This window comes from Cynoglossus semilaevis, chromosome 16, assembly GCF_000523025.1.
Source record: "Cynoglossus semilaevis isolate Cse_v1.0 chromosome 16, Cse_v1.0, whole genome shotgun sequence".
Lineage (NCBI taxonomy): Eukaryota > Metazoa > Chordata > Actinopteri > Pleuronectiformes > Cynoglossidae > Cynoglossus > Cynoglossus semilaevis.
In genome coordinates, this window is record NC_024322.1 from 12,467,998 (window position 1) to 12,480,349 (window position 12,352).

A 12,352-nucleotide genomic window follows, 5' to 3' on the forward strand; every position below is an offset into this window, starting at 1 on the left:
AGGGCGGAGGAGAATTAAAGAGTCATCGTTCACATTTCTGTGTTTTGGTGATTGGATTAAAAGCCATGGACTTAAGAAATCCTCTCAGTCCAAACGTGCTGCTGCTGCTGCTGCTCCACAGTTCTGTGATCCAGCTCCACAGAGACGGAGTGGAGGCAGCTCCATCACAATGACAATGAGGTTATGCAACATCAGAGTGGAGAATGACCATTTGTGGGTGACAGCAGGGGGTGAAGAAAAGTGTGCCACGAAGAACAAAAAAATAAAATCCTCTCAGTTGGCCACTCAGAGTTTGTCTCCAAACAATTCACCATCGTTTGCACAATGTCAGATTTGGAAACAATCAATGAATTTTTCTACCAAGGCGGTCGATAAAAACAATGGTTTTGAAGGAGTGTTTCTGAAACAGTGAGTCGTGACGTAGAGGGCTTCATTTGGTTGGAAGGGGGAGGTACCACCCCCACCTCTCACCTACATGCTATATATGCATATATACAATCATAGGAACGCTATGAAGTAATCACCATTCATAATAATTATCATTATCATATTTGGTGTCAATTCATCATTCCTTAACAATATTAATTAATCAGTCTACAGACCCTCACATCCATATGATAAATGTGTCAGTCAGCCATAGACTGACTCAAGGGGAAACAAATTATTTGGCCACATATTAGTGTGTATATCCAGCAACAATGAGTCAAAGTATCTTTTTTTTAAATCAAGTATTTCAAGCAAATAAAGACAAGCAGGAGTTCATTTTAAGGGACATGATTTCTTTGCAACTGTTTGAGGGCCTATTATTAATGAATCCTAGTGAAGCTGCCTCACTGGCCACAAAGCAAATCCTATGCCATAGCTAAACAAGTACAGTCGCCTGACGACCACTGGCCATCGTATATATGTAGTTTTTTGTTGCATCTATTTTTGCTATAAAAAATTTTGACCTGCAGATGTGCTTGACCTCTTTGGGTTTTCACAGACAACCTATTGGACTCCCATTAGTTTGTTAGAGACAGTATCTGACCCCGACTGGTTAGGAGCTCATCCATGTGGACTGTTTTACCTGCACGGCTGTTTCCACATGCGATACACAGCATCCATGCAAAAAAAACAAACAAAAAAAACAGCCATCCATTTCATTGTCACATGACTCCAGGGGACAGTACATATTAATAAATGTGTTTCATTATTATGCATATGTCTTTATATTCCTCATGATGGATTTAGTAAGAAGGAAGCCATGCATTTTCGTTGACAAAGCTGTCAGACAGCATCAAGCAATAAAAAACTATACATCACACGCTTGTTTACATCCCAAACTCAATAACATTTCAAAAACACTGTCTATCCAGATTAATCACATGATCTGCGTGTGGCACACAGACAAATGGCGCCGAGACATGACAGCCAACAAAGCTGACTAATTGTGAAACGTGTTACTGAAAAGGATGATGGTGCAGGATTATCTTAAATAAGCACAAGAGAGAGAGATTAATGACGTCCTCTGACTGCGGTTGTTAGTCATCTACACATTACAGATGCACTTTATCAACAGTATAATCTACTATCTGTTAGGAAGAGGTGGAAATAGCTCACAGGATGCTACATAACTGGAGTTATCTTTACATGACGCTCTGGAAAATTTGAATTTGAATTGACATTTTTTGATTAAACAAATATACGACATTGAGTGCGTGGGTTTGAGGAAGGGTAGATAAATAACTAATCACTGGAGAGACCACTGACCACATGCAGAAGCACTGAGTCAATTTATTTATTTCTAGAATTACGCAATTTGCCAAATATATTACATTATGTGGAAATTAGATCATTACTGTATTTGTTTGAATTCAATCTGAACATTTAATATATATAAAAAATTACACAATAATTGCAATTCAGAGCCCCCGCAGAGCACAGGTTTTTCCCATGGACCATGTCTGCTAACACTGGCCGTAAAGTTCTGGACAAACAAGAAATAATAAAAGGAAAATCCTGTCTCTGCACCTGGCAGCAATTCTATTATCTGCCCCTGGAATGCCATGCCTCCTACGGCTTTGGGAAGACACGGCTCAGCTGGTGATCCAGGGGAAAGAAAGGGGCAGGAGAAATGTAAAGATGGTAATGTAGTTGATGCATGGACACATCAGGCCGAATCCACAGGACCAAGTCCAACATGTATGTTTTCTTAGCTTTATTTCTCTTTGGAAAGTAACAAGAGTAAGCTAAATTAAACTAATTTATGATATCTTAATGCAGTGGTTTTTAAAGTGGGGGCTTTGTGTCACCAGGGGGCACTAGGGGGCCCTCCAAAAAGTAGAGGGAAGAAAAATGCAAAAAAAAAAAAAAAAAAAATTTATTTATTTTTTTGTATTTTGTAAATACATATTTTTACAACCACATTGTCCTGAACTGTATAACACATAAACTGCCATGATCTTCGAATTCTCAGATTTCCGCTGGTGCCTGAATGCACCTCATGTGACAGCGGCAAGATGAGTTTATACAGATTATAAAGTTGTTATAGCAAAAAGGACAAGAACAACAGTTTATTATTATTATAACGCAGTGGGGATATAAAGTGCTTAAAACAGATTTGTTAATAATTTTATAATAATAAATAAAGTTAAGAAAATACATTCTTGAAGTTTATCTTTCTTTACATTTTTTTTTTAGCATTTTTTGTGGATTTGCAAAGGGGGTCCTGGGCCAGAAGCTAATGTTGTTGGAGGGGGGGTTATGGCATGGAAATGTTTTGGAACTCCAGTCTTCATGAATACAAGACCTGTATTTTTAACACACTATACTACTACAACTGTACTACAACTTCAGTGCAGTACTGCCCAGTTCTGAATCTCAGTGATATATAGTGACTTATATACTGTATGAAGTAACTTTTGAAACCAGACAAATACTACAGTTTTTTTCCCCCTTTCCAACCACAGGCAGTAACATGACAACACCGTCCATGTTTTACTTATAGTCCAGGCTTAAAACATGTCCCTTGTCTATAGTAGACATGAAAGGCTATGAAAGGAAATGAAAACTAGTTTTATTCCAAATTGATTATGCATTTAAAGAGATAATATATGCCAATAAACTCTCTTAAATGTTGCACGTGAGACTTTTAAGTAAAGGATGTGACTACTTCAGACATGGCTGTGCTGCTGTGTCTATAAAACACTATTAGGTATAAATAGTTCCCCAGCACTTGTACATGGTACCATTAGTGTACCCCTGAGACCACAGCTGGGATAGTACACAACAACGGAAGAAGGCCTGTGTCTGTGTCTGTGTGGTTGGAGTTAAAGGAGACAAACGCATGTGTTATATCATCTAATACAACAAACACACTGTGTCATCCAATAACCAGGGCTTATTACTTTTTAAATTAATCAATACACTCACCGCTGATCTTTTGAAAAGCATTAGCCCAGGTTAATAGCAGAGCATTATATGAGTCCTTCAGGTCAGAGGAGAATCCCTTTAAACTATTTAGAGTCCTGTCAGGTTTTTACGATTCAGATATGTTATTAATCAGAGAGGACGGCAAAGAAACTAATGGTTTGTCTGATTTTCACTGGGGCACAATCCAGCCAGCAATTGATTGTGGCAGCAGGACACCTGCAGCTTCAGAATACATTTTCACTTTAGAGTCAAAAACAGAGAGAAAGAGAGACATAGAGAGAGAGAGAGATGGATAAAGGGGGGAGAGAGAAACCAACACCAGGAGAAAATATTGCCCCACCACATGAATATGCAAGGACCTGATACCAGCAGTGTCATTGCTAATGTTGCTGCCAATTACAGAGCATGTCATGACACTGTGATTCATGAATATTCATGGTTGACTGATATAGACGACGGCGCCGTGCACAGGCCTCTATTCCCATTTTACTGTCTCATTGTGAATGGTGAACAGGTACCTCCATCATGCCATGGAGGCGCCTTCCAGCTGCAAGACAAGCTGTTCCATAAGGCACTGCTAGTTAACAGTGTGTTATATAAAGGTGTATAAAAGTGATGAAGTGCTCCCCGGCTCTAAAGAGCAGGCATTAAAGCATATTAAGTAGACATTTAAGCTTGTAAAGTAGAAATCTAGAAATGGAAGGAAGACACTGAGCAAAGGGATGCCTTCAGGGTCGGGCTTTTCAATTCTCAGTGAGTTTGATACCTGCTGGTGCTCGGAAGGGAAATGAGATTTGCAGGAGTGAGCGGCCAGAGGGTCGTGCAAACTACACACGTAGCACAGGGAAGCTGAGCCGCCGTCCCTGAAAGAGTTTGATCCAGGTTCAGATCAAGAGCTGCTTGTAAGTAACTGAGACAGAAAGAATTACTAAAGGAAGGCAAAGCAGTTTAGTCCTTTTCCCTTGAATGAGTCAAATCCTGGAGTAAAGATGATCCTGGCCAATCTGTGTGGAGGAGGGGTATGAAATAATAATAATAATAATAATGCCTGCTAAATATTAATAATAATGACGATAATAATAATGATGCTAAATAAATTATATGTTATAATTATTTTTAATTAAGTAATTATTAATTACTCAATTAACAGTAATAATTGTTAGCATTAGTAATGTCAAAGTATAGTGATAGTTATGCGAGATTCTGATATGGCTAATTGTAATTATCATTAATAATAATATAATTATCCATATTATTATTCAATCATTAAGTGAAGGGAATTAAATAAAAAGGTGAATAATTTAAAAGATTTTTTTTTCACAAAGATCAGATTTTTCTGGTGTTAACACCAGCACAGAACGTTGGACCAATTTTGTTTTATTTTTGTTCCAGTAGCCAGTGTGGATAAATAGTTTGGCAGCGAACCTGAAAGTTAGCAGTGACAGGTACTTTTATGTAGATGCACCTGATCCAGTGGGCCTGTGTATTAGTCATTACAAACCATAAAGTCTCTGGCGTTCTCTAAAGAAAAAAAAAGTTGGCTATTTATTTACTTAAGTTTCGTGACAATGTTTGCTAACTTTTTTTGGTGCCTTTTTAAAAAGGAGTTTTCACATTAACTTAAATCTGGTAAATGTAAACTTGAAAATGGTTAACAGAATCACCTTTAAAATTGTATTGTTTTGCCAAATACTTTTTTACATGTTAACCAAGAACATGCAGTGTCACATAGTGGTATCAGGAAGCACTGCATCCTTTTCATTCATGCTGTTTTTTAAGTTCCAGCTGCAATAAACCATTCAACTTATCCTGAACTCTAAAACATTCAGAGCCATGTTGTAGTGTGAGAGGCCAGAGCCTTGTTTATAGGTCGTGGGAGGAGGTGCTGAGGAGTCAAGTGCTATTGACAGCTCGGGAAATAATGACTATTATCACTGAAAAACAAGCAGTATTTCTAAATTAGTAAATTTCGCACTGAGTCGTGCAGGAAATAATTGCTTCAACCTAATGTTCTATTTACCTTGTCACAAATCATTGCATTTTACGAGCTCATCATCACGTGTTTGTTAAGTTGTAATCTTAAGTACCTGACAGTGTGCACTGAATAAATGAAGTGTTTGACGCTGGAGTGTAATGACAACATCAGGCAGCAGATGTAAAGAGCGTTGTCCAGGTAATGAAGTATATGTAAAGTATGGTAAACACACAAAATGGGTAAAAAAAAAAAAAAAAACGAAATTAATGCATAACCAAAAGAAAGAACTTCTGTGGTTAAAATTCACCTCTCATTGAAATGACTCCCAATTAATTGAGCACATAAAAAGGGAAGTTAATTATTCTCCAGTGAAATGGTCAATTAAACTGTTAATTGTGTTTTCAAATTTAATTCTAATTGCTGTAAGGATAGACAGCCTGACCACGCAGTGCCAATGGCAGCGCTGTTTGCAGACACACGTCATTCTGCAGACCCCGTTTCACTCTCAGGTGTCAGACTAAAAGCCTCCCGTGGAAGATGCCAATGTGAAATGTTTTTTAACAGCCAACGGCCCTGGCAGCGGGGAGGGATGTCAGAGTAATTACAACCTATCACAGAACTTTCAGGACAATAATATTTTTCCTCGGAGTATTCACAGTACATTGAGTGTAATGGGTAATTTACAAACGCTGCCATCATGCCCACCTGAAAATGACTGGGCGTGACCACATCGCCTTAATGGGTATAGGCTAATTAAAAGGTTAATTGTAAGTAACAGAGGCAGTGTGATGTATGGCTGGTGAACAATAGTGTCCTCTAGAGGTGGGATTGTACAGAATATACACTGGTGCTGGGTGGTGGTGGTGGTGGTGGTGGTCCACCCCCTCCCTCCTTACGTCCTTCCCATGCACACTCTGTCCTCAAGTGCTCTGGGTACAGTAAAAAAAACTGGTGGGAGTCCTGTTGTGTATTTGTATAATAAAGACTAGAAATAACAATTCTGTCTGCTTTACACGCATGTGGCTCCACGTCTCTGCCCGCACACACACACACATACTGTATGATCTCCTTCTTGGCACTCTGCCCAGACCAATATGTATGGAGGAAAAAAAAAGTAGGCCACTGTGATTGGCTACCAGGTGTTACTGTAAGATTACACTCAGATCAGTAATTCCATCGCTGCAGAACAATAAGGCCCCGAGATTATTTTGGCCACTGCGTCACCTTGAGCAGTTTTTTGCGTCACTCTCCATTCTACCCCACTCCTATCACGCTTCCCTCTCTGGGGGACAATATTTGCCCCCCCCCCTCACATGACGACTGGCTGCAGGCCCACTAATTACCCACAACCCACCGCTCCCCCTCTCCTCTCTGACTCCGGCTCACATCTATACACTAATAACATCTCTATGAATAGGCAGACCCCACCCCTCCTGAGGTCTAAATTTGGAACAATTGTAAATACAGTAACCCTGTCAGAAGATAAAGAAAAATAATATTGACGGCCCCCCCCCTTCACTCCCCCCACCTCCCTCCTTTATTAGAAATATTCTACATCAGCAACACTTAATTCTGTTTTATTTTTTTTTAACTGCTATTGCTATTTTTTTTCTCCTCTTTGTGTCATTCTCTGTCTCTCTTTGTTGCTGCAACACGTCAATTTCTCCAGTGTGGGATCAATAAAATCTAATCTAATCTAATCTAATCTAATCTAATCTAATCTATCTAGTGCAGTAAGCACAGCGTATGCAGCTTTGAGTGAGATATTGATCAACAAGAAGCAGACGGCTCACTGCAGTGGACAACCCCAATTTAGGAGCAATATACTGCTACATATTAAAAATATATTTTAAACATACATATGTGTGTCTTTAAAATCAAAAAATCAAGCATCTGCAGGTGGCTGAGGTTACATGGGCGATGACATCACACAAAAACAAAAACATTAGTACTATTTTCAGCATTATAGGTTTATAATTGTATCCAAAGATATTTCATTTTGGCTCAAATACTGCACACACAATTACCTTCATGTGAGTGTAAACTGATAATGAAAGGCACAAATGTTTATTTTTGTCTTTCTGGGAGAACAAATCCAACAGTTCCCTCAGCCTTGTCCACAGGACAGTACATTTCACACATGTCTCTAAACGACCAAATTCCATAATAGCAGAGCTGCCGTTAACAACCAAACATCACACAGTCTGACGTGAAGTGTTAGAACACATCTGGGTTGAATTCAAACTCTGCACAGACAGAGTTGATCCAGGTTCACCTGCACTCACATCTCTGCTCATGTCTATGTGGGGGGGGAGCAGCAGCAGCAGCATGAGCAGCAGCAGCAGCAGCAGCAACAACACGGGACACACAACCCAAACCAAACACGCTCAGCACAAGAAACAAGGGCTGCAGAAACCTCCCATGCGGATTGGTCTGTGCAGCTGTCGACGCCGATGACGTCGCGCAGTGAAACACGTGGGCCACGACATCCAGAGCTCACATAAACAAAGCCACATTGGCCAAGACTGGGTAGTCGAAGCTGGTGTCGCTGTCAGTACGTGTTGTTACGCAGTTCGGTCTGTCTGTGTCCTGGTACTGTTGGGTCTCTGACGCACAGGAGTGGGAGCTTTTACACAAATTGATGAATACCCCCTGCATGCTTATCGCATGGAGTGAGAGCCACGATCCCGGTGTGAAAGAGGTAAGAAGGACTTTTCTCTTTTTCTTGGCTGCATGATCCGAGTTCCGCGCTTTAGATGCGCGCACGGAGTTCTGGCACAGCTGGACTGGATGGAATGCTGAGACGATTTTTAATTTTTTTTTCACAATTAAAGGCAAAAAATAACCGTACAGCTCGTTGGATGTGGCCGACATTTAATTAAAACTACCACAGCTTTTGGCTTTGTATTATTCCTCATAGTGAAGAATGTCCAGTGCGCAAAGTTGGGTTTCTTCATTCTGAAGAATCTGACATTTAAATAAATACAACATGCACACATTTGATATAACTTACGCCTCGCAATTTGAATTTATATTCAGATTATTCCAAATATTTTACGGACTGTTGTAAATGACAGCGTTGGGTGTTTTATTAGGGGACGAACCAGGACAGAGTCGCCTTTTTAAATCCGGACACTCGTACAACTCCTGAGATTATCCATTTCAAGTGTCGCCGAAAAACTGCCACAGGATTTGAGGTATGGTTTAAAAATATTGAATCAAATGTTGTAGTTTGTTGTCATTTTAACATATATATGTATAATAATTGGGGTAAAGTTTTATATTTATTATCAGAACATGATTCTGATTGTGTGGATTTGCCTCCCAGCCATGCCCTGCGTCCAGGCTCAGTATGGATCATCACCTCAAGGAGCCAGTCCTGCGACCCAGAGCTACAGCTGCCACACCGCGGGAGAATACAGCTGCGACTTCCTAACGCCCGAGTTCGTTAAGTTTAGCATGGACTTGACCAACACTGAGATCACAGCCACCACTTCACTCCCGAGTTTCAGCACATTCGTGGACAACTACAACACCAGCTACGACGTTAAACCGCCCTGTCTCTACCAGATGCCCCACGCTGGAGATCAGTCCTCGATCAAGGTGGAGGACGTCCAGATGCACAGCTACCATCAGCAGAGCCACCTGCCACCTCAGACGGAGGAAATGATGTCCCACTCTGGGCCTATGTACTTCAAAACCTCCTCGCCTCACGCTCCGAGTACGCCAAACTTCCAGGTCCAGCCTAATCACATGTGGGAGGACCCTGGCTCTCTCCACAGCTTCCACCAAAATTATGTCGCGGCCACGTCTCACATGATGGACCAGCGCAAGAACCCCGTGTCCAGGCTGTCGCTCTTCTCCTTCAAACAGTCACCGCCCGGCACTCCTGTCTCCAGCTGCCAGATGCGCTTCGACGGGCCCCTGCACGTCTCCATGAACCACGACGGCCCCGGTGCGCACCGCGGCCTGGACGGCCAGAGCTTCGCCGTGCCCAGTGCCATCAGGAAACAAGCGGGTCTGGCTTTTCCTCACTCCCTGCAGCTCGGACACGGGCACCAGCTGGTGGACAGCCAAGTGCCATCGCCCCCGTCCCGAGGATCTCCGTCAAACGAGGGTCTGTGTGCGGTGTGTGGGGACAACGCAGCCTGTCAGCACTATGGCGTGAGAACCTGCGAGGGCTGCAAAGGATTTTTCAAGGTAGGCTCACATGAGTGTCACCGTAAATCATTTCTAGTTGCGACGAATTCTGTCCAAAAAAAAAAAAAAAGCAACTTGCAGCCCAGACCATTTGCAGAACGATTTTTGGAAATTATTTTCATTTTGAAAAATAAGAATAACGCACGAGCTTTTAAAACAGCAACAGGAAAAGACTCAAAGGTGTGATTGAAATTTTTAAAAAAGCACGATTGTGTTTTGTTGTCTATTCCCTGTTGTTGGTTCTCATACATGAGATGTGACAGATACTGTATCATTCACATCTGTCCTCACTCTGCAGAGCCACTGCATGTTTACAACTCCATTGAAAAAGGGGGCCTGCTGGATGACTTATGTGTGTTTTCTTTTCTTTCTTTTTTTTTACCTCCAGCGCACCGTCCAGAAAAATGCAAAATACGTGTGTTTAGCAAATAAGAACTGTCCTGTTGACAAACGCAGAAGAAATCGTTGCCAGTTCTGCCGTTTCCAGAAGTGCCTTGTCGTCGGAATGGTGAGAGAAGGTACGTTTTTATTTTCATGCAATACATTATATTGTAGAGCACGTGTGTCTGCTGTGACATTTTCTAATGGGAATAGACCGTGCGTAAAACGAGTGGCAGCCACGTCTGACGCATGACAATTGTATATAAAATATATATCAACGCTTCTCTCTTTTGTTTAACTTCATAAATGTCTTTTTTTTGTCATACAGTTGTCCGAACGGATAGTCTCAAAGGTAGGAGAGGACGCCTCCCGTCCAAACCCAAAAGTCCTCAAGATTCCTCCCCACCCTCGCCGCCTGTCAGCCTCATAAGCGCACTAGTTCGGGCCCATGTGGACTCCAACCCCTCCATGTCGGCTTTGGACTATTCCAGAGTGAGTAAATCACCACTGTCCTACTAATAAAAAAAAAAACACACCGTGCCCATAAAAGAAGAAAAATGAAGACAGTGTACCTGTCTGAAGGAGAAAAGGCAACCAAATGGATGCATTCACTCCTGCTTTTATATATAAAAAAACTTTACGGCTTTCAAAGTTTTTTAGTAATAGATTCTTAACTTTGTCTGGCTTTTAATGTGGCATATTTTCTCCCTAAGTAAATTCGGGTGAAATAGAGAAGTTAATAAAAAAGGCGGACATGAATTTAACTGTAAAAAGCGCCCTCGCTCTCACTGCCTTGGAAATGGCCGTTTGCAATTTCACGGATTATATATTTTAAGGCAGCTCATTAAGGCGCTGTTTAAATTAAATTCCAGTTCCAGTCCAACCCTGACTACCAAATGGCTGGAGACAACACTCAGCACATCCAGCAGTTCTACGACCTCCTGACGGGCTCCATGGAGATCATCCGGGGCTGGGCGGAGAAGATCCCCGGCTTCTCTGATTTACCCAAACAGGACCAGGACCTGCTGTTTGAATCCGCCTTCCTCGAACTCTTCGTGCTGCGGCTGGCGTACAGGTGAGTCTGAGCAATTACCAGAAAAGAATAACACTGGAGGATCTCCCGATTATGATCGGCTCCTCCTTCAAGCCTCACTGATTTGCTTTTTAATGGCTGCTCAATAATTAAAGGGCTGTTAAAATTCCAGACCTAATTAATGGCAGTTTCTTATTAATTGCAGGTCCAACCCGGTGGAGGGGAAGCTGATTTTTTGTAATGGAGTTGTGTTACACAGGCTACAGTGCGTGCGTGGGTTTGGAGAGTGGGTGGACGCAATCGTGGAGTTCTCTTCGAATCTCCAGAGCATGAACGTCGACATCTCAGCCTTCTCCTGCATCGCAGCTCTGGCAATGGTAACAGGTGCGTCAAAGCGGTTCCAGCGCGTTCTGAACACTTCAGAACTGTCGTCCTCTGTGTGAACCATGTCTGACGCGTGTACTTGTTGCGCCTCTGTTGCAGAACGACACGGGCTGAAGGAACCCAAGCGCGTGGAGGATCTTCAAAACAAGATAGTAAACTGCCTCAAGGACCAAGTGACGTTCAGTGGCGGTGGATTGAATCGTCCCAACTACTTGTCAAAACTCTTGGGAAAGCTCCCAGAACTGCGCACTCTCTGTACCCAAGGTCTGCAGCGCATCTTTTACCTAAAACTAGAAGATCTCGTCCCTCCGCCAGCAATAATTGACAAACTTTTCCTCGACACTCTGCCTTTCTGAGTCAGACAGACTCCATGGAGGACAACTAAAAAAACACAAAACAACATAAAAACACTTCCATAAAACAGACTGACTGACTGCGTGCGTCAGAGCCGTTTATTTTGAACGCCATTATTTAGGAAACGATTGCAAAAAATCAGACGGTTAAAGAGAACAACGGGAAAAAAAAAAATCAAAAAAAAAATCTTTGTTTTACCAAAAGGGGAGAAAAGACAAAGAGCGCAGGCCTTGTTTATTTTCACATTTGTTTCAGTGCCAAACGAATGAATCGGGGATTAATTTCAGGATTAATCCGATTTTCCAACCACTTACTGTTTATTTACCATCGGCTCTACTCAAATCTGCAGATGTAAAATATATTGCATTTATATACATATATATACACGCATATGTACACACAAATACACACACACACACACACTGTATATTACGATAGATGACGTGTGCGGCCAGTGCATCGCTTTATAACGTGTACAAAGTTTGTTACAATGAAAAGATTTTTTTTTCCTTTTGTGCCTACGTGTTTCTGACAGGAGTTCCAAAAATATCCAGAAAAGAGGAAAAAAAAAAAAAAAAAACCCCGCATGTTTTCAACTTTACTTTTCTCCC

The 12,352-nt window shown here is 41.6% G+C and overlaps 1 protein-coding gene and 1 long non-coding RNA gene across 4 annotated transcripts in view; one reads left to right on the forward strand and one right to left on the reverse strand.

The window, feature by feature from the left end:
- LOC103392182 (uncharacterized) overlaps positions 1–12,352 on the reverse strand; it is a 152,439-nt gene that overhangs the window by 68,236 nt on the left and 71,851 nt on the right. The window lies entirely within an intron of this gene.
- nr4a2a (nuclear receptor subfamily 4, group A, member 2a) lies at positions 7,630–11,915 on the forward strand. Of its 2 annotated transcripts, XM_008328739.3 has the most exons (8): positions 7,630–8,090; positions 8,485–8,586; positions 8,718–9,589; positions 9,978–10,107; positions 10,299–10,462; positions 10,843–11,045; positions 11,209–11,387; positions 11,487–11,915. In XM_008328739.3, the coding sequence occupies exons 3-8, from the start codon at positions 8,720–8,722 to the stop codon at positions 11,741–11,743; spliced, it is 1,803 nt and encodes a 600-aa protein (XP_008326961.1). In that variant the 5' UTR covers positions 7,630–8,090; positions 8,485–8,586; positions 8,718–8,719; the 3' UTR covers positions 11,744–11,915. The 2 variants fall into 2 exon arrangements, with proteins under 2 accessions (XP_008326961.1, XP_024919315.1); XM_025063547.1 differs by lacking the exons at positions 7,630–8,090; positions 8,485–8,586 and having other exon boundaries at positions 8,616–9,589.

Coding starts and splice junctions, on each gene's coding strand:
- nr4a2a (XM_025063547.1), top strand. CDS start 8,687: ATGATTCTGATTGTGTGGATTTGCCTCCCAGCCATGCCCTGCGTCCAG. Junction 10,108..10,298: donor CGTCGGAATGGTGAGAGAAG/GTACGTTTTTAT, acceptor TTTGTCATACAG/TTGTCCGAACGGATAGTCTC. Junction 11,046..11,208: donor GTGCTGCGGCTGGCGTACAG/GTGAGTCTGAGC, acceptor TATTAATTGCAG/GTCCAACCCGGTGGAGGGGA.